This window comes from Carcharhinus amblyrhynchos, unplaced genomic scaffold, assembly GCF_965287045.1.
Source record: "Carcharhinus amblyrhynchos unplaced genomic scaffold, sCarAmb.v2.hapA scaffold_75, whole genome shotgun sequence".
NCBI lineage: Eukaryota > Metazoa > Chordata > Chondrichthyes > Carcharhiniformes > Carcharhinidae > Carcharhinus > Carcharhinus amblyrhynchos.
Window position 1 is genome coordinate 316,064 of NW_027649815.1, and position 26,378 is coordinate 342,441.

At 42.6% G+C, this 26,378-nt stretch overlaps 1 protein-coding gene across 11 annotated transcripts in view; it reads right to left on the reverse strand.

The window, feature by feature from the left end:
* LOC145337795 (ryanodine receptor 1-like) overlaps positions 1-26,378 on the reverse strand; it is a 448,949-nt gene that overhangs the window by 301,620 nt on the left and 120,951 nt on the right. For all 11 annotated transcript variants that reach the window (XM_080182647.1, XM_080182646.1, XM_080182643.1 and 8 more), the window contains 9 exons: positions 22,888-23,104; positions 20,875-20,979; positions 18,814-18,917; positions 18,630-18,713; positions 14,511-14,670; positions 9,626-9,773; positions 6,933-7,138; positions 5,793-5,967; positions 3,293-3,501 (listed from right to left, as the gene is read on the reverse strand). In XM_080182647.1, the coding sequence (XP_080038773.1) occupies positions 3,293-3,501; positions 5,793-5,967; positions 6,933-7,138; positions 9,626-9,773; positions 14,511-14,670; positions 18,630-18,713; positions 18,814-18,917; positions 20,875-20,979; positions 22,888-23,104 (1,408 nt within the window). The remainder of the gene's footprint in view (positions 1-3,292; positions 3,502-5,792; positions 5,968-6,932; positions 7,139-9,625; positions 9,774-14,510; positions 14,671-18,629; positions 18,714-18,813; positions 18,918-20,874; positions 20,980-22,887; positions 23,105-26,378) is intronic.

Below are 26,378 nucleotides of genomic sequence, written 5' to 3' on the forward strand. Positions count from 1 at the left end.
CCACTCAAATAACTTTGATTAGTTTTAACTATCATGATTACTCAGATATAGTCATATCAACCACGCCAAATACGGGATTACATGGAATCAGAAAGTTAAATACACTGCTGTTTGAAGCCACTCCCATCAGATCATAATATGTCACGCTCATCTGTCCTAGAATCATCACAGAATCCCTACTGTGCAGAAGGAGGCCATTCGCCCATCCAGTCTGCATCAATTACAATCCCACCCAGGCCCTATTTCTGTTACCCAACATATTTACCCTGCTAATCCCCTGACACTAAGGTCAATTCAGCATGGCCCATCCACCTAATAATTTGCACATCTTTGGACTGAGGAAGGAAATGGAGCACCCAGAGAAAACCCATGCAGATGAGTTGAGAACATGCAGACTCCACATAGACACCCAAGACTGGAATTGAACCCGGGTGCCTGGCGCTGTGAGGCAGCAGCGCTAACCACTGTGCCATCTTGCTCCACCCTCTCACTACACTGTAACTCACGTTCAAACACAGGGTCACAGGCTCAGAGATATACAGCATGGAAACAGGCCCTTCAGCCTAACTCATCCATACCGATCAGGTTTCCTAAACTGAATTAAGCTCATATCCCTCTAAACCTTTCCCATCAATGCACCTGTTCAAGTGTCTTAAAATGTTGTAATTGTACACTGCGACATTCGTAATCAAACTACCCCCAGGTCAACCCCACTTTCCGCAACCTTCCTCAAGAGATCTCTGTAGCTCTACAGTGATGACCAAATGGCTGAAACACTGACATTTTTTTGAATGTCACTTTAAATTATTTATTAGTGTCACAGGCAGGCTGACATTAACACTGCAATGAAGTGACTGTGAAAATGCTCTAGTCGCCACACTCCCAACGCCTATTTGGGTACACAGAAGGAGAATTTAGTGTGGCTAATGCACCTAACCAGCGCATCTTTCGGACTGTGGAAGGAAACTGGAGCACCTGGAGGCACACAGACACGGGGGGAACTGCAGACTCCGCACAGGCAGTGACCCAAGCTGGGAATAGAAGGCAGATCCCTGGCACTGTGAGGCAGCAATGCTAACCACTGTGCCACCCATATTCCTTCTAACTACCATTGCTGTTGTCTTTCTGGTGTTCATGCTCAAACATTATTCTAAACTTCTAAATTTTAACTATAAAATCAATTAAAATCCAAAGCACAGAGAAAGGTTAAAGACACTGCTATATGACAATTATACAACAGAATTAAGCTGTTTGACCCAATAAGTCTATGTCTGTGTTTATCCTCCAATGAGCAGTATCTTCCCCCATCGCTTTCTTTTAGCATCAATCTGTTCTGAATGTTTGCAGCTTCTGCTTCAATAACTAACTCCAACACTGCTGCACAACCATATGCATAAAAGGGTTACTCAAATCACTCTCCCACTTTAATGGAAACAGCTCCAGTTTTTCAAAACTTTCCTCATGCCAGGCACGAACGTAGAAAAATAAGAGGAGAAAGTGCTGGAAACACTGATGCTAAAGTAGTGAAGAATTAGGGTTAACAGGGATGATTTTAAACGCAGCCCCGGGTGGTGGGGAACTAACATCACAGCTGGATTTTCACCCATCCAGAAGAGTAAACCAGCAGTGCGTAAAAAAAACACCGCTGCATCCATATGAGTTGAAGAAGGCTCATTAACTGGGAATGTCAGCCTATATATTTCCTGCGGCAGGACAGTAGGAGAATACAAGAGTTTTGAAGGGGTGACGCAAAGTCTGGATTTCTCAATTCCACAAACGTGTCTTTCTGCCCTGACAGCTTTCCCTGCTCAGAAAGTGGTCCATTTGGCTAACTAGGCTTTCAGTCAAACGGGATATACTCAGACCAGGAAGATTCAATTCACGAGGTGGGGGGTGCTGGACATCTACTTCTCACCCACAGTTGTCCACAAACACCCCCCAACTTTGGATCTCTAGGGGGTGTGGGGACAGGCCTACAAACAGTGCTGCATAGACATTTACCTTCTCCCCAAAGCTGGCCTCACTTTGCATCAGTTGCTGTGTTTCTCTGAGGCCTGACTGAGTCCACAAATCAAAGCCAACAAAGCAGATGCAATCAAAGGTTGCCTTCCTTAAGATCCCATCCTGCCTGCTGGGAATTTCCCACCTCTTGTTCCACTTTCATACAACCAAAAAAGCTAGCAGGTTGGAGATGGTTTCCTGACATGCTTGGAAATTTTAAAATTTAGCCCTCCCACATGCTCATCTCACTTTAAAATTCCCTGATAACTCTTATTCGCTCTTCACTGATGTTAGGTAACTTGACAGTGCTTCCAGAATTTTCTATTTTATTCCAGACTATTCAACATACTTCCAAAAGTATGAAGGCCAAAACTGCAATCGATGTGTTATACATGATTTTCTTTTGATTCATTTGTGGGATTCGCTGGCTGGCCAGTATTTATTGCCCATCCCTGGTTGTCCTTGGAGGGCAGTTGAGAGTCAACCACATTGCTGTGGCTCTGGAGTCACATGTAGCCACGATGAGCTAATGCCAGCGTTGGACTGGGGTAAGCACACTAAGAAGTCTCACAACACCAGGTTAAAGTCCAACAGGTTTACTTGGCAGCTCATGCTTTCAGAGCACTGTCCCTTTATCGGGTGAGCGGGAGTTGTGTTCACAAACAGACACATACTCAATTTACAAGATTATGGTTGGAATATGAGTCTTTATAGGTAATCAAATCTTAAGTGTACCTTTTTAACTTGTGTTTGGCACTCTCTCCATTCACATTGTTTGTACCTTTAAGACTTGATTACCTGTAAAGACTCACATTCCAACCATAGTCTTGTAAACCGAGTTTGTGTCTACATATGCCCTGTTTGTGAACACAATTCCCACTCACCTGATGAGCAGGCAGTGCTCTGAAAGCTCGTGCTGCCAAATAAACATGTTGGACTTTAACCTGGTGTTTTGAGACTTCTTTTTGCCACATATAGGCCAGAGTAAGGTCGGCAGATTTCTTTCCCTAAAGGGCATTAGTGAATCAGATGGGTTTTTCTGACAATGGTTTCATGGTAATCAGTAGATTAGTAATTCCAGGTTTTTTTTAATTGAATTCAAATTCCACCATTTGCTGTGGTGGGATTCGAACCTGGGTCTCCAGAACATTAGCTGAGTTTCTGAATTAGAAGTCTAGTGATAATACCACTAAGCCATTGCCTCCCCACAATAAAATTTTGATTACTGTCCATAGTTCAATCACACGTAAACTGCCATCACTTGTAAACTTTTATTTAACTCGAACCTTACCTCAACATGACTGTGATCTGCAGGAACAGGAACAAACTGAGGCAAACTCTTGCTGAACCACATCGTGATGTCCCGTTTCATATTCACAGCAAAGGGTTCAAAGCCTTCCTGCAAACCACATATGGTGAAATATCTCAGGCTGCTCACGTCTTGGCCCAGGTTGATGCGTCCAACCTGAGAAAGGCCCAGGCTGCACACAGGAACGAACCCTGAAATGGTAAAATACAACCCAGGAATGAAGTGGGAACAAACTAACTGGGGACAGCAACAAAATTCCTAAGCCACATCAAGATATATTGTTAATTCCTAAACAAAAATAATTTTCACCCAGAAGGGACAAGGGGTAAACAAAAAGGACTGAATATGTACAGAATACTTACTTCGATAGAAAAAAGAGCCGTTCATGCCTCACTCCCGCTGCAGCAAAGTCGGAGAATTTGGCTCCCAGCATGAATGGCCATAACATCCCAGCCTAAAGGATAATTTTAACACAAATCGCAGCAGACACTAAGGATAGGCCCCATGACAGCAGAAGAACCTCCCCCACCTAAGTCTGAGGGCAGAAGGGTTTGATGTGCGATTTTCAGCTGAGGGATGTTAATCTGGCTGATCAATGATCTACTTGATACCTTTATCCTTGGAGCCCACCACAATTATAATGGTGGCTCTCAGTGGAAGTTGCACAGCTTTCCTGCATAGGCCACCAAGCAAACCCCATCAGATTTGCCAATCACCTCCCAGTGGGAGTCTCTCATCATCAGGCATTCTGTGTCCCGATCAAGGGTTCTGGGCCCAATCCTCCACAACACCCCAATCCACTCTTCCAATCCCGTCTGCAATCGCTTTTGGTCTGGGATTCCACGATGATCCTGGACCTTACGGTGGGTGCATTGGTGTCACTGCTTCTGCCAGAGCTGGCTGGCTGGCAGGACTTCTACCACCAGACAACTTGAGTGAGAGTGTGTGGGGGGTGTGGGGCCTTTGCTCTTGGTGGTGACTACTTGATTTCATCAGGCATCTCCCACAGATCTCCTCGGGTTCCCACTGGTTCTCTGACTGGTGGGCAAGAATCCTTTGGCCCAACAGAATCCCAGTTTAAGTATCTTCCGACCTATATTTCAATTTTCTTCTTGTTTTGAGCTGTAATTTATCATAAAATGTCTAACTTATCTAGAGTGTTGGACCTGAACACAGACAGAAATTAACAATATTCTATTTCAAGATTGGAATAAATAGCATGTCCAAAATCTCCAACCCTATAAAATGCAGTTTAATAATGTAGGTTCATAGCGCATGTATATCATACATTGCTGGTGTATAAATTGCCATCTGTTACCGAATATCATGAAATATTTTGCAGATGCCATTATAATTTTCTATTATCCAATTCAAGCTAGATTATGAATTCACTGTTATGTATCCTTGTATACAAAATAAATACAAACAACAATACAGCACGGGAAAAGGCTCTTTGGCCCTCCAAGCCCGCACCAATCAAGGTGCTTGCCTAAATTAAAATCATATGCACTTATGGAGTCCTTATCCTTCCATTCCCATCCTATTCATGTATTTGTCTAGATGCCCCTTAAATGCCACTATCATACCTGCTCCCACCCACTTCCCCGGGCAGCGTGTTCCAGACATTCACCAATCTGTAAAAAACTTGCCTCACACATCTCCTCTAAACTTTTCCCACATTTCTTAAATGTTCTCTAGTGCTTGACTCTTCTACCCTAGGAAACAGCATCTGACTATCCACTCTGCCCTTGCAGAAAGTAGGGAGGAACTTAAGGAGTTAGGAGGGCTAAAAGGGGTTATGAAAAGTCTTTGGCAAACAGGATTAAGGAAAATCCTAAGGCAATTTATAAATACCTTGAGTTTTTCTTCCGCCTCATCTGCTCGATTGGTGAAACAGGATGGAATGTTATGGCCCATCCTGCTGCAGGGATCTTTCAGTCCCGCCGAAGTCAATGAAGTTTTGAATGGCTTGCTGCATTTTCCATCTCCGTCCCTGCCATGATGATGCCGTAAAATTCCACCCGTAATTCCCAGTCATTATAAAGTGAAATTAGAGAATTTATAATATTCTGGAATTTTGTTTCAGATGATGTCCTCATTTGAGACCACTGGGAGGTTGGTATCGTTAAAGAAAGCTATTAGAATTGCGTAGAATCCCTGCAGTGCAGGAGGCCATTTGGTCCATCAAGGCTGCATCAACTCTCCAAATGAGCACCTTACCTAGCCCACTCCAATCCACCATCTGCCCCATCCCTGTAACCCCATGCATTTACCATGGCCAATCCATCTAACCGGCACATCTTTAGACTGTGGAAGGAACCCAGACACGAGGAGAATGTGCAAACTATACACAGACCCAAGACCAAAATTAAACTTGGGTCCCAGCTGTGAAGCAGCAGTGCTAACCACTTTGCAACCCATAACTCATCACTTCCTGAGTAAACCCTTCCCCGTATCTTTCCAAATCCCAGCCAGAACTCACCGTCGCCTATTTCAATGTCTTTGAAAGCCAACTCAGAGCCTGAGTCTCTGATGAGCATCTCTCCGTTCAGCGTGAACATGATGTTCATTTCATGCAAGTCAATCATACAACCGACCACATCGCCTGACTGCCAAGTACGGCCAAATGGTTCACTCCCGATATGCCAACGCTGGCCCTGCAGTACAAAGAATTGACAAAAAGGCAAAAGAATTATTTGCACCATGGACAATAATTAAGAGCTTATGACCTGCATGAACCTCGTTTGTTATTCAGTTTTTCTGAACAAGTAACAGATTGAAATGCAAACTCAAAACTACAAAGTGAAAACAAAATAGTCCAAGACATTTGTTAAAATTTTCCATCAGAATATTTGACAGTGCTTATCATCTGCTAAAACAACACGTGACTTATGATAATGTGGATACATGCAGAAAGTTGTAAACTCAATCTTTGGAATGATTATGCCTTAAGCTTGACAAATATTTACTGACAAGCATTTAAAATGATCAGTGGTGAACTCTATCACTCTAGTTTACATGCGTTTCTTTGTTTTGTAAATTGCTAATTGAAATGTAAAGTTGGCCAAAGCCAAGCTGGTTACTGATGGATGAGATTAACCAGTATTTGCACTTGATCACTAATCCTTTCTGGAGGAAGCATGAACTCTAGTTGTCAAATTTGGCTGCAAGACAAGTACATCCTAAAAAGAGGCCCAATAAGATCGGGAAGAGGGAACGATCGGTGGCGGGTCCCGATGTCCATGGGGAGGGGGAGGGATAGCAGGGAGAGAGGGGTGGGCAGTGACAGGAAATCTCCCAGCACACTGGAAACTTGGGGCGCTTGCGCAATGGCACCCCCTAGAGCCCAGCAGCCAGCTTCACCAGCGAGAATTGCATCCTAGAATTTTTTTAGCTAAGGATCGTACGGTCGCATTTTCCAACAAAAAAAACGATTCTGAAACTCCCTCATTTTCTTGCTCTTTCAGCACTTGGGAGTCTTTTTGGTAAAATGGCCCTAACATTAGTTTACATTTATAATATCTCAGGAAAAGTTGGTTTAGCGAGGTGTTTCACTGTCTTGCATCCATCGTGTGAACAGTTACTTTCAATGGAGAAAATTAGAAAATGAATTACAACAGACCTTAAATCCATTGAACACAAAGGCGAGATCATCAGCACCCAATGGTACATCAGGTCTGCACTCAGGTCGTGCCCACCCTACTCTCATTTCTCCTACAGTGACTGCTTCAAACTCAAAGTACCACTTCCCAGTTTTCACTGCATAGGATTTCTCAGCACGGAAGAGCCGGACCTTCTCGTTGCGAGTCACACCCGGGACATGGGCAGCTAGCACAACAAAACGCAAACATGATTGATTAGAAGACAAGCATCCAGCATTTTAATAGGACTTATAAGCAATAAGTATTGTAAATAAATTAATGCTCAATGACGCTTACATTCTTAAAATATTTCCAAAGGTCCTGTGCTGCATCTAATTTTCATAAAACTTGCTATTTAACTGAGGTGCACTTTTCAACCTCCATTGGCTGGGAGAGAGGGTGAGGAGGGGGGTTACAAAACCCACATTTTTTATTATTTTTAGGTGCTTCCTGTGGAGATTTAAACTTTGTCCCTCCGTAGACAGTCCTCGTGTGTATGAGATTAAAATTCTAGCTATAATTGTTTGGAAAATTTAAATACGTTTAATGGATACAAAATTGACAAGCACACAATTCTAAAAAGTAAACCAACATTACTGTGAGCTGCAGCTCACAGAAACTGAATTATGCCATTGTAGGGCAGTTTTTTTTTCTACAGAGTCCAGGTGTGATGCTAGTGTACCTTGAAGAATTTTTTTTTTAAATCTGCAGTTGTAAGCAGGCCTTTTGGTTTTATTATTGCCGGGCTGTCTGCTAGAAGTCCTTTGATCGCTACTTCAATGGTTTAAATGGAGTTTTGTTTATGTTTACTCCAGGACTCAAGTACTTTCTGGGATGTGTTTTATGACCCTGCATTCTTAGGAGGCAGGTCATGTGCTTTTTTCCTTCCTAGCGAATTCAAGGTTTCATTTTCAGTTTGCCTGCTGGCTGCAGTTTTAGTTTATTAGACTGAAAAGGAGAAACTAGACTCTCTTCCCCTAGTATTGGGAATTCTGGTGTCTAGCTGGAAGCAAGGCTGATTGCTTTCCTGGAATGAAAATTCTGCTATTAGTATTTTTGCTAGCTTGTATCTAGAGGCCCTCACTCCCTCTAGTGTTCTGGCTTCAAATTTGTTTTGTGTATATATATCAAGAGACCCACAGCATCCAACCAAAGGACTAAGTTCCAGCATCACATGAGCATTCATATTTTTTATGTTGAACCTGTGGCAAGGGTTTTGTTCAAGTTTGTTTGATTGGAATATTTCATATATTTATTAAGGGTTGTACAATATTGTGGTTATTGGTCTTCCTTGTTTGTAATTGGTAAGAGTTGTTGCTATATGTTAACTGTATTTTTAAATAAACTTTCAAACTGATTAAAGCTCCCTAGTGGATCAGTTGAATCATACCTGGTGACGCATCTCATGCTCACCCTAGCCAAATTCAAACTGCAAAGCTTATGATCCAGGCAGACTTCAGCAAACACTTGACCTGAATTCTGATTGGAATTATAACAAAGGAGACTCCATGGAGATGTAGAAATGGCAGCCGGGACCAAGTTCTATGATTCCTAATCTCATTGTCTGCAATTTTTACCAGCACAAGGTGTGGGCTAACGCAGGTCATGAGTCTACAACCTGCACTCCAGACTTGGCTGACTCCATTGCGGGGATAGACCCTTCTTTGTTCTCTGCAATTTTCATAGAGTTGAGCCAGTTTTTAAAGGACTTGTGGTTCATGGAACCCCAGGAGGCAGATGAACTGTAATCTGGATGAGGGAGCCTTTTTAAAGGCAAGTTAAAGGTTCATTATACTCCTCCAATCAACTCTCATGGCTCCTCAAACTACACGCCAATCTATGCCCTTATCTCACCTACCCCCATGGAGCTTCATTCCTTCTTTCCATGCAATGAGCCTATAGTAAGTAATACCAGGATGCGAGAAAAAAGCTTTAAAAGTGATTCAGTCACAGTTTTCTACTTTCTTTAAAATCTATTTTTACTATGTCCTATAAAAGGCCCTTACAAGTACTAGCAGCAGAAGCTGCAAGCACTTGACACCTGTGTCTTGTGTATAAAAATAATGCAATTCACAGAAAAAGATCACAGAGATCTATCAAATAACAATGTTTTCCCTGGGTGCAACTCCTTCAATAGGGTAATGGTTGTCTGGGATCTCCGCGTACCAAGGTTTGGCTGAGAACCCAGACATTCATTATTCTTTTTAAACAGCTGTGTCACAGCGAAACATTGCTTAACTGACAGCGTCTGTGACCACTCTGTCAATTACACAAGATTTATTTACACAAGAAAGTGTGGTGACAAGTGTTTTCAGTTTCTGGAATTGCTAGTTTAATGACTCAGCATGACTGACACATTTATAGGGCTATGGTAGAAACAGGTTTTCCTTCAGAAAATAGCAAGTTATGAATGAGTGACTGTTCCTCAAAGCTTTTTCACATGTCCTATTGAAACAATAGGGTTCACTGGTGTGTGACAATCCATGGCGAATTATGGAGAGGCACAGTGTAGTCTGGAGGGTAGGAAGGGGCATAGGGAGCCATGATTTGACATAGATGGGGCATGGGAATGTGTGGAGAGAGAGTGACGGCTACAGACATTTCAACCTATCCATTACTTAAGTTAGATGATAATCAAACTGAATAATTCTTTCAAAGGTTTGAGTTTACGTACAGGCTTCTTGATCTGGTGGCTCAATGTTGTAACCATAGCCAATCAGGGTGCGTACAGCCTCACACAGACTATCTCTGTTTGTTTTCTTGGTGCGCTCATCCAGGAGGTTGTATGGTACAAGGCGGGGATTTCTCTTGTTACTAATATCCTGCAAGCACAAAAAAACAGCAAAAATGTATCTCTGAAGATAAGAAGCTTACTAGGTCTAAATTTCATTTTGACTTGTAAATTGGATGGCAGAGATGTTGCTGAGCATTACAGCACTTTAGGATAGCATTCTTTAACGCCTTAATTCAGAAACCCACGGATGGGAGTGTACTACCGGCAGGACTAGAAAACCATGCCGATATGAACGGCCAGAGAATTAAGGCCCATTTCCCTGAGCAATCAAGACAATTGAAAAAATACTGGTCCCATTATCTCTCAAGTATCTGCATGCAGATGTAAAATATTGTGCAGATGTCACTAGCTCTCTGATATTCCCAAAATATATTGATGGGCTTATATTTGCTGGAAAAATACAGATGAGTATAATGTGTACACATTTTTACAAGTGTATAAACAAGCTAGAAATTTGTGGTGAGTATAGTGGAGAGTTGCAAATTGGCATAAATTGTTGGGACAATTTGTATCGTTCTATCATTAGCCTCACTAAAATGAAGATCCGAATTAACCTCTCAGTGGAGTTGAAGAAATTGGTGCATTTGTGCTTTAAAAGTTAAATAAAGTTAGGGCTGATTCTAAATGAAGTGAGGATCCTTTTGATAGCGAGAATTATGACTGCAAGCTGGTGGCCAAGAAAGGGAATGATTGACAGCATTATAGTCTCCTTCCTGCAGGGAGTGAATTGTTGTTGGAGGTTCATAAAATTTAAAAGATAGATCCAGTCTTTAATTAAGTTGTCAATTACCCTACTGCCCTCTTTGCTCCATTAATAGCTTGCACCTTGAGTGATGCTGAAGGATGTGAAAACACATTTAACAAACATAGGACATGTTGTGATATGGTATGCTCCAGAAAATTCTGGGCCACTTATTAATAGATTGGGTGGCACAATGGCTAGCACTGCTGCCTCACAGCACCAGGGTTCAATTCCCAGCTTTGGTCACTGTCTGTGTGGAGTTTGCACATTCTCCCTGTGCCTGCGTGGGTTTCCTCCAGATGCTCTGGTTTCCTCCAAAGATGTGCAGGTTACGTGGATTGGCCATGCTAAAATTGCCAATTTTAGTGTCAGTGGGATTAGCTAGCATAGAAATATGGGGTTATGGGGATAGGGCCTGGGTGGGATTGTGGTTTGTGCAGACTTGATGGGCTGAATGACCTGCTTCTGCACTGTAGGATTCTATGGATGAGCGCAAGCACTGAGCACTGGTCGGTTTTGAGACAACAAAGTCATCAAAGTTGAATCTAACCATTTCCTCAACTGATATCCTCCCATGTATTCTGATATTCACTGTGGTAGGGTGTTATGGTTAGGAACTATGAAGTGGGAGTTTCCACAAATGCTATAAAGTTGTGTGATTTCAAGAAGAAATTAGATATAGCTCTTGGGGCTAAAGGGATCAGGAGATATCTTGGCGGGGGTGGAAATCAGGATATTGAACTTAATGACCAGCCATGATCATAATGAATGGCAGAGCAGACTCGAAGGGCCGAATGTTCTACTCCTGCTTCTAGTTCCTCTGTTTTTAAGTGTTGATTAGATTTTTCTTTCCAGGTTCCCCGGCCATATGCCATGCTGATCGGAGAACTGGTTTGCCTGTCAAATAGGGAAATCAGCATCATCAGGGAAAACAAGCTGCAATAATGTAGTTTAAGAGATGCTGGGGTCAGGGAGGAAAGGTAGTGGGGAAAGCTGACATATCACCTGAGAATAGATGAGCAGGTCAGAAGAGGGCACAGGCTGTCAGAAAGTAGGGGCGTGGGGTGGCCGAAGCAGGGTAAAAATTTCAGCATTTGCTTGTTGGATCTTGAGAAAATCAACCCAGCAACTCCTGGCCCACAGCAGTGTTGTCAGGGGTTCAGCCCTTCTCACTCCTTCCTTTTATCCGTCAGGTTTCCTATCTGAAGCCAGGAAAACCTGGCCCATAGTTTAAAATAGAAACTCTGGGCTGAATCCTCCCAAACGCTTTTTGGTGGGATCGATGGTGAGCATAGGAGGAGGATATCGTGGGATGCTGAGAAATCAGTGTCGGTTTCATGTCGGCATGAACTTTCAGCTGGATCCGAAACTGATACCCACCATGGCGGGTCAGGAAACCAGTCAGAGGGTCCCCATTAAGTGGGATGCAAATGAAGACAAACCCCTCCATGCCAGATTCTCCGTGATGCCAGTGAGAAAACACTCCTGCATGAAACACATTCAGAGCAACATGGAATGCAGGTGCCTGTGGCAGCTGCTTGCAGAGTTCAGGATGGTGGCCGTCCTCAACCCTAGACCCTCAAGCACCACAGCGGTGGATCAAGGTGGACCTTCTAGGTAAATGGACGATGTCCATTTTCCAGCCTCAGAATGTTCCTGGAGATCTATCTTTGTTCTCAGGAGGTCCATCTTCCTTCTCCAAGAGTGGGTCAGTGATGCTGGACAGCTTTACAAACAGCATTTGGACAAAATGGAGGACGACACGCCATCCAGGTCTACGCCAGCACCAATTATGGCACAAGACACCTGGATGCGTAATTAACGAGGTCTGGGCCGGAGGATTTGGTGTGTTTGGTTGCCGGCTGCCAGAGCACTCCTAAACCTGTCACGGCACTTTAGTCTGAGGCATCATGCAGTTTGGTTAAAAAAAAACCTGTCTCCAGAGAAGGAGTTGGTTGACCATCTCTGGTTGCACATCTGTTAAAAACAATGAAAAGAAACAAAGTAGGTTAGGGGAAATGGTAAGTTAGAGTTAAAATTTACTTCAATTAAGCCAAATCTGAAGCATTTTCATGAGTTGTTGAAATTTCCCCCCCCTCCAGTGGAAACTGACAAAAATCAGGTTAAAGCAGATTAATGATCCTTCTTACCTGAGGAAATTTAAGCCCTTTTTAAAAAAAAAATTAATGTGACAAGCTACCACTACAATAAAGTGAGAATCCCCTAATCACCACACTCCGGTGCCTGTTCGGGTACACTGAGGGAGAATTTAGCACGGCTAATGCACCTAACCAGCATGTCTTTCAGACTGTGGGAGGGAACCGAAGCATCCGGAAGAAGTTCACGCAGACACAGGGAGAACATGCAGATTCGCTCAGACAGTGACTCAAGCCGGGAATCGAACCCAGGTCCCTGGTGCTGTGAAGCAGCAATGCTAACCAATGTGCCACCCCTTTAGCAGATTGAGTTTAAAATTTACTTATAACTGTTTACTTTTCTGCATAGTGTAAAAAAAGCTTTTAGTTGTAAAATTGCATAAAGTTAGTCAGCCTGAAATGATCTGGTCCACTGATATGCTGGAATTCTGCCGTCCCGCCAGCCATGGAATCGGAGCGGGTGAGGGGCAGACAATGGAAATGTCCATTCACGGAGCAGGATTTTTCGGTCTTGGGTCAAGAGAATCCATGAAATCCCGCCAATAGTGTCAGAAACCAACATTTGAGCACGTTTTCTGTGAACACCTGCTCAATTCAGATCATACACATCACAATACATAAGAAAAAAAATTTCTGATAGTATCCATGTTGCATAGATTCACAATTTTTGGAAGTATTTCTGCAATGCATTCCTTCCAATAACAAAGGGCAAATGCCCGGAGTTAATTCACTAACCAAATCAGTGCTTAACTCCCATCTGATAAAACAAAATCAGGGCAGGAATATACCGTTAAGGTTTGATTTGATTCATTACAATTACTCCATGTATTGGGATACAGTGAGAAGTATTATTTCTTGCGTGCTATACAAACAAAGATACCATTCATAGAGTACACGGGGGAGAAGGAAAGGAGGGTGCAGAATGTAGTGTTACAGTCAGAGCTAGGGTGTAGAGAAAGATCAATTTAATATAAATTAATATAATTTAATATAAATTATGTGGCGAAAAACTGCAGCAGGCGACGGTGCAGAGGGACCTCAGGGTCCTTGTGCATGAGTCGCAAAAACCCAGCCTGCAGGTGCAGCAGGTGGTCAGGAAGGCAAATGGGATGCTGGCCTTCATAGCGAGGGGGATTGAATATAAAAGTAGGGAGGTCTTGCTGCGGCTGTATAGGGCATTGGTGAGGCCGCAGCTGGAGTACTGTGTGCAGTTTTGGGCGCCGTACTTACGCAAGGATATTTTGGCCTTGGAGGGAGTGCAGAGGAGGTTTACTAGGCTGATGCCGGAGTTGAGGGGGTTGAGCTATGAAGAGAGGCTGAATAAACTAGGCTTGTGCTCGTTAGAGTTTAGAAGAATGAGGGGAGATCTCATTGAGACGTATAAGATGATGAATGGGATGGATAGGATAGAGGTGGAGAGACTCTTCCCGCTCAGAAAGGATAGTAGGACTAGGGGGCACAGCCTCAAGATAAAGGGGGGGCGGTTTAGAACGGAGTTGAGGAAGAATTTCTTCACTCAAAGGGTGGTGAATCTCTGGAATTCTCTGCCCGTTGAAGTGGTGGAGGCTACCTCGCTAAATATTTTTAAGAAGCGGGTTGATGGGTTTTTGATAAGAGAGGGGATTAAGGGTTATGGGGAGAGGGCGGGAATGTGGAACTGAGCCACGACAGATCAGCCATGATCTTATTGAATGGCGGGGCAGGCTCGAAGGGCTGGATGGCCTACTCCTGCTCCTATTTCTTATATTCTTATGTAAATAGGTGGCAATATATCCAAAATATTCTGAAGTGTGATCATCCACACTTCATTATCCGTGCATTCATAGAATGCCAGACAAATTTCTACATTCCGTCACAAGTCCCTGACCTGCAGAATACTGTATGTCCATCCTTGACGGATACGGTCCCTTGCCCAGACATTGTGACCATTTTCAGCCAGTTTGTCCACCAAAGTATTCTGAGCTGGAGTCAGTTTGACATGAGAAAGGTCAAGTGGAGAAGGCTTGTATCCACTCGACATCAGGTACCTGTGACAGGAGTGAAAGAGTATTTAGTTAAAAAAAAATGAACTGAAGCCTGATTGGTGAAGTTCATGTATTCATATTCCAGCCACTTGTACTACAATCTAATTTGATTTATTATTGTCACATGTATTGGTATACAGTGAAAAGTATTGTTTCTTGCACACTATGCAGACAAAACATACCATTCATTGAGAAGGAAAGGAGAGAGTGCAGAATGTAGTGTTACAGTCATAGTTAGGGTGTAGAGAAAGTTCAACTTAATACAAGGTAGATCTATTCAAAGTTCTGATGGTAGCAGGGAAGAAGCTATTCTTCAGTTGGTTGTTACATGTCCTCAGACTTTTATATCTTTTTCCCAATGGAAGAAGGTGGAAGAGAGAATGTCTTGGGTCCATGGGTCCTTGATTATGCTGGCTATTTTCCAGAGGCAGTTGGAAGCGTAGGCAGGGTCAAGGGAATAGAGTCCTGTGTGCACTATTATTTTTACGAGTGTTAACCTTAATAAAATCACAGAATCCCCACAGTGCAGAAGGCTGCCATTCGGCCCATCAAGCCTGCACCGATAACAATTCCACGGAGGCTCTGTCTAACCCCACATATTTACCGTGTTAGTCCCTTGGTACTGAAGGACAATTTAGAATGGCCAATCTACCTAATCCGCACATCTTTGGACTTATGAGGAAACTGGAGCACCCGGGGGAAATCCACAGGTATGGGGAAAACGTGCAAACTCCAAGCACAGTAACCAGATGCCGAAATTGAACCTGGGTCCCTAGTGATGTGAGGCAGTAGTGCTAACCACCATGTCGTCCCATGACAGTTATATTTTAAATAGGTTTCTTCTTGCTTAACAACAGCACGAACAATAATGAGTGCCAGTGTATTGAGTATTTATACATGAACTTGTTAGATTGACAGTTCTGCCCTATCCACATTACAGATTTAGTCTAGACGTGGGAAGCCAATAACATTTAATCTTTGCCGACAGTATTTTGATTAGCAATTTAAAGCCTACTGAAGCTGAAGTATATAATTTTCCATGCCTACTTAATCTAAGATCCTTAAGAGTCAAAAGGTTAGCATACAGAAAGGTTCAGAATAAGAATAGCTGTGACTGCATTCCATCTCCTAAGATAAAAGTTTGTGTTGTGTTGTGTTAAGCATTGCCTAGTTTGACTCAGGAGCCTCACTCTGGTATGGAAGCTCCTGCCCCCCCTGCTTGGTCATGTTCATATATGATAGCAGCCATAACCTCAAGCATTTTCCATAAGGCTAACTGGCCACTGGGTCACAACCTGCTGGGTGACTGTTTTTTCACCACAAGGATGCCTGCAAGCGACATATTAACATGGTGGACATTGACATTGAAATCTGGGAGACAGTCACAGGTGCTTTTCTGCCTCAGTGTCAGGGGGACTAATTGGGTAAACGTATAGGGTTATGGCGATAGGGCCTGGGTGGGATTGTGGTCAGTGCAGACTTGATGGGCCAAATGGCCTCCTTCTGGACTGTATGATTCTATGATTCATCCGTTGTACAGGTAGACAGTAGAGGGTGAGCAATTCACCAGTGTCTATTTGTCCCACGCCCTCTTCTCAACCATCAGAGTGCCTTTCATTTCTATTTATTTCTTCCAATGCACTTCCAAACAGTCAGCCTCCCGAGGTCACAGCCACCTGTGACTGTCTCCCAGATTTCAGTGTCAATATCCATCATCTTAATATGTCGCTTACAGGTGTCCTTGTAGTGGAAGAATGGTCACCCAGCAGGTTGTGACCCAATGGCCAGTTAGTCTTACAGAAAATCATTGGTTATATGGCCATCCATATATGAACATGACTGGACAAGTATAGTCGTCATTGGCTTAATGAGTGTACACTGATACTACCAGCATGCTCCAGGACCTCTGAGATGATATCCTTGCTTCATCATAATTGACCTTATCCATCATGTTGTCACAGAAAGAGGAGAATACATTGAGTGCTTTGGCAGACAGCCAATTTTCTGCAGCAGTTTAAATGCTGAGCATCTTGGTCATTTGGCTAAATGCCTTGGGGAGTTCGATGAACATATAAGCCGGAATTCTGCCAGCACTCCCGCCCCAGAATCGGGGTGAGCAAGGTTCGCAGAACAGAATTCTCCGTTGGCCTCGGGTGGGATTTTAAGAGCAATGTCATAAAATACCAGCTGTAGTACCAGCCTTAGTTGTAGTACTTCCTTTGCAGCTGCCGGACTGAGAAAATCATGTTAATTGTAGACCTCCCTGTATAATTATAATAGCTACCAGTTTCTCAAAGTTTTGCAAAAACTGTATGTTGGTAAATAGTAATAATTTTTATTCTACCACTTAAAAATCAAAAGCATAGCACAATTCTACCATTCATCAGCCCTGCCTAAACTAACCCTCAATGTTAAAGCACATGCTAGTGTCAGTACATGAGAAGGAAAGTCATCTTTTCTTTCCTCTGGGATTGGAAGTGCATACAATGAATTACTCAGAGCAATTGGAGCACAGCACAAAAAAACTGTTAGGACCAATCAATTAGTTGTAGCCTTTCACAAATGTCATTTGCACCGTGTACAGCAGAAAGAGAAGCTGATTTTTTTCTTAACTAGTCGCGCTGTTGATTTCAGCAGGACCTGATTACTATATTTAGGTTCCCATTCCTGGCCACATCCTGGTAGATTGAGGAGCTGGATAGGTCATCACCAACAAGCTAGTGGAGGAGAGGGAGCAATGGATTGGTAGGGACACTGAGGGAGATTGGAGAAGTTCGCTGAAGAGGTTGCAAGAGCTCGGAAGAGATGGGATGAAGTTCCAGAATTGGGCCAGAGATATCCAGAAAGGAAAAGTAGATTGCTAGAGGAGAGGGGAGACCATGGAGGACAGGGCCACCTTGTGAAGAGATTGTGGGCTACAAGAGAATTGTGAGATCATTGGATCACCAGGGTTTTGGGTGGTCTGTTTGCTGGGAAGGTCTTTTTGGGGTCAAGAGAAGCATTGCTCTTCATAAATCTTGATGGATTTATACTAAACTGTTCCATGAAACTGCCCTCATTTCCCTTTAGCTGGAAAGTTTCTCCAGGCCGTGAAAACCCAATCAGCTAATCGTATAGCAGAGAAAAACGTTAAGCACTGCAGTCTCATTAAAACTCTTGAATTGAGCGACCCACCTTCCAGGAGCAGGTTGATCATTTCCCCTCCCCCCATCCCCAAAAGACAGGAAGTGGGTGGGTTCCAGGGATGAAGAGGTTTTACATTTTTCTTCCCGCCTGATCCAAACCCACCCTTTTTGGGGATTGAAACTCTCCACAATAACCTTCTTCCTATTTTCACTATTTTAAAAGTATTCCATTTCATGTGATTTAGTCCATCACAAAGCAGATAGGCAATGGGACCTTAACTACAATCAAGCCACCGAAAAGTCTTTATAAATAGCCCATTATATTCTACATAATCATTTCCACTGTAGAACTGCTGCCTCACAGCGCCAGGAACCCTGGTTCAATTCCAGCCCTGGGTCACTGTTGGGATCTACACATTTTCCCTGTGTCTGTGTGGGTTTCCTTGGGGTGCTCCGGTTTCCTCTTACAGTCCAAAGATGTGCGGATTAGGTGGACTGGCCATGCTAAATTGCCTCTTTGTGTCCCAAGATCTGTAGATTGGGGGATCGGCTATGCTGAATGCATAGGGTTACAGGGATAGGGCCTCAGTAAGATATTCTGTCCAAGAATCGGTGCACACCCGATGCATCGAATGGCCTCCTTCTGCAGTGCAGGGATTCTATGAATAAAAATGCAGCATCTACTCAGCTTGTTTTGCGGAGAGAAAAAAAACAAATCATTCACAACTTAAGGAACTGTGGGGACACAATGCAGTTTGCTGGCACAGTACATTTCAATCAGTCCACGCAAATATCATTTAGAAATATTTAATGATTTATAAAATAAACAAAACCTACGATTTAGCCAGTTTCACTTTCTTCAAATTTTCTTCTGCCTTTTCATCAGCCATTCCAACATGGCAACCCAATGCCAACAGAGTTCTGAGGAGAGATGTTCAAAGAAACAAAGAATAGTTTTTAATCTTCAGCCATTAAGCTGAAGCAAGATCATATGCACCAATCAGAACTGCACAGTACTTACTTTAGAGTTTCACCAGACATTTGTAAGTTGTAGTTCCTCTCAGGCTCAGGCAGTCTGCTAAACTCCACAAGACATGGATGCAGCTTTTTGTTGTCATCTCGAATCTACAGGTAAAGGTAAGCAATGGTGAGCAGTCTCATGCTTATTCCACTGTGACCACAAGAGCATAAGAAATAGAAAAAGGAGTAGGCCATTCAGCCCTTCAAGCCCACTGTCATTCAGTAAGATAATGGCTGATCTAACACTCACTAGGCTGAACTTTCCCATCTTGCCTGCCGCAGGAATGTGAAGGTCCATTGACTTTGGGCAGGACTTTGATTTTGGGGTGAACATGGCTGGAAAATCCCACCATAATATCCACTTTCCTGTCTCATTTCTGTAATCCTTAACTCCCCTACTGACTAAAAACCTTTCAATCTCGGCCTTGAAAATGTCCAAAGACTTAGAACATAGAACATTACAGCGCAGAACAGGCCCTTCGGCCCACAATGTTGTGCCGACCAATTAAGAGAAAAGCAATGACCCTCTAACCTAAACCAATCCCTTTCCATCCATAAACCTATCCATGGACCTCTTAAACGCCCCCAAACTAGGTGCATCTACAACTGCAGCAGGCAGGGCATTCCATTCCCCCACCACCCTCTGGGTAAAGAACCTACCTCTGACATCCGTCCTATAACTACCACCCCTTAATTTAAAACTATGTCCCCTCGTGCTAGCTTTCTCCATCCGAGGAAAAAGGCTATCACTGTCCACCCTATCTAAACCTCTAATCATCTTGTATGTTTCAATAAGGTCTCCTCTTAGCCACCTTCTTTCCAACGAAAACAACCCCAAATCCCTCAGTCTCTCCTCATAGGGCATTCCCTCCATACCAGGCAACATCCTGGTAAACCTCCTCTGCACCCTCTCCAATGCCTCCAGGCGTCCTGGGGTAAAGAAATCCAAAGATTCACTTCCCTTTGAGAAAAGGAATTCTTCCTCAAATCCATCCTCAATCAGCACCCCCTATTCTGCGGCTATGCCCTCTGGTCCTACATATTCCCATGAATGGAAACAATCTCCCACACTGTCTATCCGCGAACCTCACCCCCCCCTCCCCCAAACCCAACAATCATATGTTTCAATCATATCATCTCTCATCCTTCTGAACTCCACAGTACAGACCCAACCTGTTTAATCTTTCCTTGTATAGCAGTCCCTCCATTGCTGGAATCAACATGGTAAACTTCTCTGTGCTACCTCCAAATGATTCATATGTCTTTCCTTAAATAAATGAACCAAAATTGTATACAGCGTTCTAAAAATGCCCTCACTAGTATCTTGTACAGTTGGAGCAACACTTTACTTTTATACTCCAGCCCCCTTGAAATAAGAGTCAGCATTCTATTTGCCTTCCCTATTACCTTCCGCACCAGTACGTTAGAATCATAGAATCCCTACAGTCCAAAAGGAGGCCATTTGGCTCATCGAGTCTGCACCAACCACAATCCTACCCAGGTCCTATTCCTGTAATCCCATACATTTACCCTGCTAACCCCTCTGACACTAAGGGCAAATAAGCATGGCCAATTATTCTAACCTGCACATCTTTGGATTGTGGGAGGAAACCGGAGCACCCAGAGGAAACCCATGCAGAGACAGGGAGAACATGCAAACTCCACACAGTGACCCGAGGCTAGAATTGAACCTGGGTCCCTGGCTCTGTGAGGCAGCAGTGCTAAACACTGTGCCACCGTGCTGCCCTTGTGCCATGTGTTTCCTGGGTTTATAACAAATAATAAAAAGGTCCAATTTCACAAATGTGACATAAACACCTTCTGAATTAGCTTATGTCAACGTAAATTGAGTTCAATGTTAATATCTTTCAAAATCATAATTGGGCAACAAATCAACTAACAATTTTCAGTTTTGTCACCCGAGTAACACTGTTCATGAGTACTTACTCAGACATTAGCAGTGTCATTACATAATTAATTCTTCTGCTTGAGGCAATATAATCAAAAAGTAAACAATATAAGCAACATACAGGCAATATAATTTAAACAATTAAATTCTTACCGTTCCATACGTCCAACCTAACTCAATCTTTGTCAAAGACCAAAGCTCATGGATGTTTTCGGCTAATCTCTCCCGTATTCGTTCCAGATGAGGTGGTAGAACAATCTAGATAAAGAGAAAAGAAGGGACACTTAGTGAAAGGGAGCCTTAATTTTAATAAGCTATAATAAGTTAGTTAATAAACTGTAATTCCTCAATGGAACTACAGGCAGCAATGTTTGAAATCTGGAATTCAATTATTTCATAAAAAGTGTAAACAATAATGTCAAATCCTTAATGTGCCAGTTAAGCACATTACAGCCCTCAGGACTCATCGTTGAGTTCAACTGTGACCTTTCCCTACCATCTTAACCCTTTTTTTCCCCCCATCTTCAGGCCTACCTCCTCATGCAGCAGAAATTCAGCCCAACAGTCTTCCCAACACTTCGTAACCACTTAAGAAGATTTAATTTTTTTTCTCCCAGTAGGACTGGGTTGTTTTTTATTTGTAGATGGCTTTGTGCTTGGTTGACAGCTTTGTTAGATTGTCGGGGATTAAGATTTCTTAAGGTCTTTTTCAAAAGCTTTCCATTATGTATGCAAAGTAGATATTGGCTGAATGAATATAGAGCATACATGGGGTCATGGAGGGACCAAGTAAGCAGGCTACTCTAGATGTCCTGTTGGGGCTGTGATGTGAACTTGCCTACTTAGAGCTTCCAGGTCAAATATCCTTCATACCCTCAGCTGACACAAGGAGGGTGCCTCCATGAAGCTGGTGGCCTCCCAACTTGAGTGCTTGAGGGTATGGAGGATATTTGACCTGGAAGCTCTAAGTAGGCAAGTTCACATCACAGCTCCAACAGGACATCTAAAGGAGCCTGCTTACTTGGTCCCTCTGAATTTAAATTTTAACCTATCCCAACCTCTCCTTTTTCCCCAACCTGTGTCAGCAGCACCCACATTTTGGTGGAGCTACTACAGCTAAAGAGCTGCAGGCTCTCTGACTGGACAAGCAGATTCAACACCCTATTCACTGGTCTTAATGAAACAGAACTCCCAGAGGTGGCCAATTAGGACGTGGCCTCTCACTGACCCAGTCCTGCTCTGAGCAAGCATGGGCACTGGATCTTGATTCTGTCCCATGCCAGTGTTCCCAAGCCTGAAGCAAAATCATGCGCCGGCTAACTCGGAAGCAAGAAACCCAGGTGGCCAACAGTTCAGTGGGAATAGGTTCAAGGCAGCAGAGGATCAGTCTCATGGATATGTTGACTCAAGAGAACATTTTGTGAGATAGGTTTGAATCTAGAGAAAGTTGTGGGTTTAAGGTTAGGGGCAATGGGGAATATTAGAGGGAAGGTTGATTCAATGGGTGAAAGAGAAGGAAGTGGAAAAGGAAACTTGATGGTCTTGATTTTATGGCAAGAAACATCCATGAGCTCCTTGCAGATGTACTTGGTCTTGACAGTAGAGAAAGACTTGGAGAAAAAAAAGTACAACTCTGTGGATTCTAAAAATCTGAAATAAAACTGCAAGTGCCGGAAATACTTAGCAGTTCAGGAAGTCTGTGGAGAGAGAAACAATAATTAACAGGGGAATTGGATATTGCTTAAGAAGAAGATATGTGGTGGAGAGGAGAAGCCAGAGTTATCTTTAAATCGTGAGTAGTTCTATGGTCCAACCAGATCTGCCAAATAATTATGCTATATTTAAAAAACAAATGAACATTTTTCAAATTCAAGCTCACTACCAAGAAAAAAAAATTTAACAATGTTGAACATGTAGACAACAAGAAAATTACATTTCATTACATTATAAATTTTAAACTATGAAATGTAAGTCTGAGTACATCATGGAATTTCAAGGGATCTGCAGATTTTTGGCCAGTTCCAATTAGAGGTATGTTTGGTTATTATTAAGTTATGGTTTGTAGCTTCAAGAATTTTTAATCAGTGCACACAAAACCAACAATTAGAGGAAAGACGTGAGGGATAGTATTTGGAAAGTTGAAGGACGTATATTTAATCTACTCACCTGAGCTGTATCCACAGGAGAGGGAGCAAATGCAGTGTGTGACAGTGACTGTGTGGGTCCTAAGAGGTTTCGAATTCCATCAAAGTCATGTTTGTACTCCTTGATGGGTTCAATTCGGAGTCTTTCTTTCGGCAGCAGTGCTTCATAACAAGGACAGTAACCAGGAGGAGGCAAGAACTTGAAATCTCCGTGTCTACCTCCTAATAAGAATCGGACCCTGCAAAGCAACAAGATATAAACGACAGAACCCTTAAAATCTACATGAAACAGTTTCAGTCTAAAAAGCTATGCTAAGATAAAATACCATAACTGACAGTAGTGAACTATCTGCTAAACCATAGTAGGGTTTTTCCCAGTTGGATGCCACAAGATTTGATCCTCGGGCATTGTGTTAATGGCTTGGATGCAGGGATAGTAGGTACCACAGATAAATTTGCAGATGACACTTGAATAGGTGGGATAACAAAATAAAAAATTTATGAATAGATTGGATAGGTTAATGGGGAAAAATCTGGCAAATGGAGCTTAACATGGGTAAGTGAGAGGTTATCCATATTGGTAGGAAAAACGGCAATTATCCAGTTAGACAGGAATTTCAGAGTGCTTCAGTGTAGAAGGATCTGGGTGTCCTTGTGCATAAATTGCAGTAAACTAGTACGCAGGTACAGCAAGTAATGAAGGCAAAAGGAATCTTGGCATGTATTGCTAAAGGAATAAAATACGCAATTAGTAAATGTTCCTACTATAGTTCAAAGCATCAGTGAGAATGTCCTTTAGAATATTGTGTACAGTTTCAGTTCCCCTACTTGAGGGGGGATGTAGTTGCTTTGGAGGCTGTTCAGAACGGGTTTGCTAGACTGATTCCAGAGATGAGGGTGTGCCTTACGAAGAGGTATTGGGCAGTTTTTCCTGCTACACCCTAGAGTTTAAAAGAATGAGAGATCTAACTGAGGTGTACAAGATTGACAAAGAAATCGGCAAAGTAGATGTGGAAAGGATATTTCCTCTTCTGGAGGAAGTCACAGTTTTAGGAGAAGGGGGTGGCAGATTTAAAACAGAGATGAGGTGAAATTACTTCTGAGGGTGGTGAGTCTGTGGAATTCACTGCCCCAGAGCATGGTGGACGTCGGGTCTTTTGAGTAAATTTAAGGAGGCGGACAGATTTTTCATTAGTAATGGGTTTGAAGGATAACGGTGAACAGGCAGGAAATTAAAGTTGAGGTTGAGATGAGATCAGCCATGATCATATTAAATGGCAGAGCAGACTCGAGGGGCTGAATGGCCTACTCGTGCTCCCAGTTCTTTTGTCCTTATGTAAACAATCTCTTGTTTCACCTCAAGCACTGCTGCAAGCCTCATCCATATCTCACAGCTTGCACTGTTTATTCATATTCTGCACATCACCCAACAGATTACACAACATTCAGACACACTTTCTTTTTTGAAGGACAAGATGATGTACAATCAAAGGAGGAATCAAATGGAAGGGGACAGACACCCCTGTAATTTTAACTGTCATGAAAGTGACAGTGTTGTCATTATTGGAACAGCTATTCCTGAAACCACAGCCAGCAGTAGGCTTAAACATCCAAGATGATGATATCCTCATCTCCCCACCTCCCCATCAAAGCCTTGTGTTTTTTTCATTTGTGATGATGTCATGTCTTTAAGAAATGTATTAGTCATGTTTCTTGTGCAAGATCTGTTTTAACAATCTGTTCTAATGGTGCTTGTAATTGGCAGCCTGTGTTGTTACTGCAGCCGCATAATTGCTCTTAATTGCTAGAATGTTGGCTTTAATCTGAACGAGTGCTGTCCTGTCGTTTTTTAATGATTTCTGCTGGGGTTTTGCAAAGTAGGGCTTGATTAGGTTGATTGACAGGTAAGGTCAATATGAGTAAGTAGAGTTAGGCTGACACCAGAGAACTCAAGCTTAGATGCTGCTTGCCCTTGTTAGAGAGCAGTCCCCTCTTTTCCTCCTGAGTTTGGAAACTGGAATCTGCCAGAAAAAAATCTTTGAGATTCTGCTGTTTGGGGGTGGATTTTTGAGGTTCTGGTGTTTGAAAGTCAGAAGATAGGTATCTACCTGGATCTCTGTCCAGAGTGCTAAAAGGCTGGAAATCTATTTAAGTATATCTGTTTTGATGCTAACTGGCTCTGAAGAAAGAATTTATGTCAATGAGGATACTGCTAAATTGTAACAATAAAGATGAATAGCTATTAGGAATTATACTTTACCATGCTTAAGTATTTTAATTAGTAAAAGTTATGCTAATTTTTTTTGTTATTTTCTGATTTAAATAAAACGTGCTTGGATTTAAAGTTTTGTGGGTCAATTGAATCTTTCCTGGAACAAAATACCTTGTGCTCGCCATAATGCCAAATTCAAATGGCAATGTTAGGGTCTAGGCCAATTTCATAATACACCTGAGAGTTTCAGCTCTGGTTCCTAACCAGATCTCTGAATTTCATTGCATATCGGAGTAAGTATGTGCTTTCCTAATATTATAAATTTAATAACTGTAACTGGGACCCGGGTTCGATTCCCAGCTTAGGCCACTGTGTGGAGTCTACCAAATAAACGTGTTGGACTTTAACCTGGTATTGAGAGACATCTTACTGTGTGGAGTCTGCACATTCTCACCGGTTTCCTCCCACAGTCAGAAAGATGAGAATAAACGTGCTAAACTCTCCCTAGGTGTACCTGAACAGGCACCAGAGTGTATCTACTTGGGGATTTTCATAGTAACTTCATTGCAGTGTTAATGTAAGCCTGGTTGTGACGCCTAATAAATAACTGTAGCCCATGTCATTTAAGTTTTAAGAAAATGTACGCTATCCCTCACATGGTAATGTTCTTGCACCTGGGTTAGAAGGGCATAGGGCAAAAAAAGTCTGGGCCTACACTTCAGTGATGTGTCAGATACTCATAAGGCAGCAAAGAAAGACCAAGAACAGTGTGACAATGAAAGCACAGCACTGTTTTCATACATAATCAGCAGCTCACTGACACTGTATGCGTCTTAGGAGATTAGATTAAAGGCAGGTGAGAAACCAGGAATTTGTGCGCCACAGGAGGCAAGCACAGCAATGTGACAGCCTGCCAGTTTCCCACTGGGCAAGTGGTCTAAAAATTTTCTCAGCTTTGATCTTCCATTCATAATATTGAATGGGAGTTCAAAGACTCTGAGTACAACAATTGTTTTTTTTAAGATACAAAATGGACTTGTATTCGCATAGTACCTTTCACAACCTCAAGTTGTCCTAATGCTCTTTCCAGCCAATGAAGTGCTTCTGAATATAGTCAATATATGTTGTGGTGTAAGAAACATGACATCCAATTTGTATACAAGATCCCATAACAGCAACTTAATAATGACTCAACAGATTGAGTGATCAATAGTGACCATGGCACTAAATGGAATTCCCCTGCTCATCTTTGTATTGGAGTCTGTTATATGCACCTGAGGGGAAAGATGAGGCCTCGATTT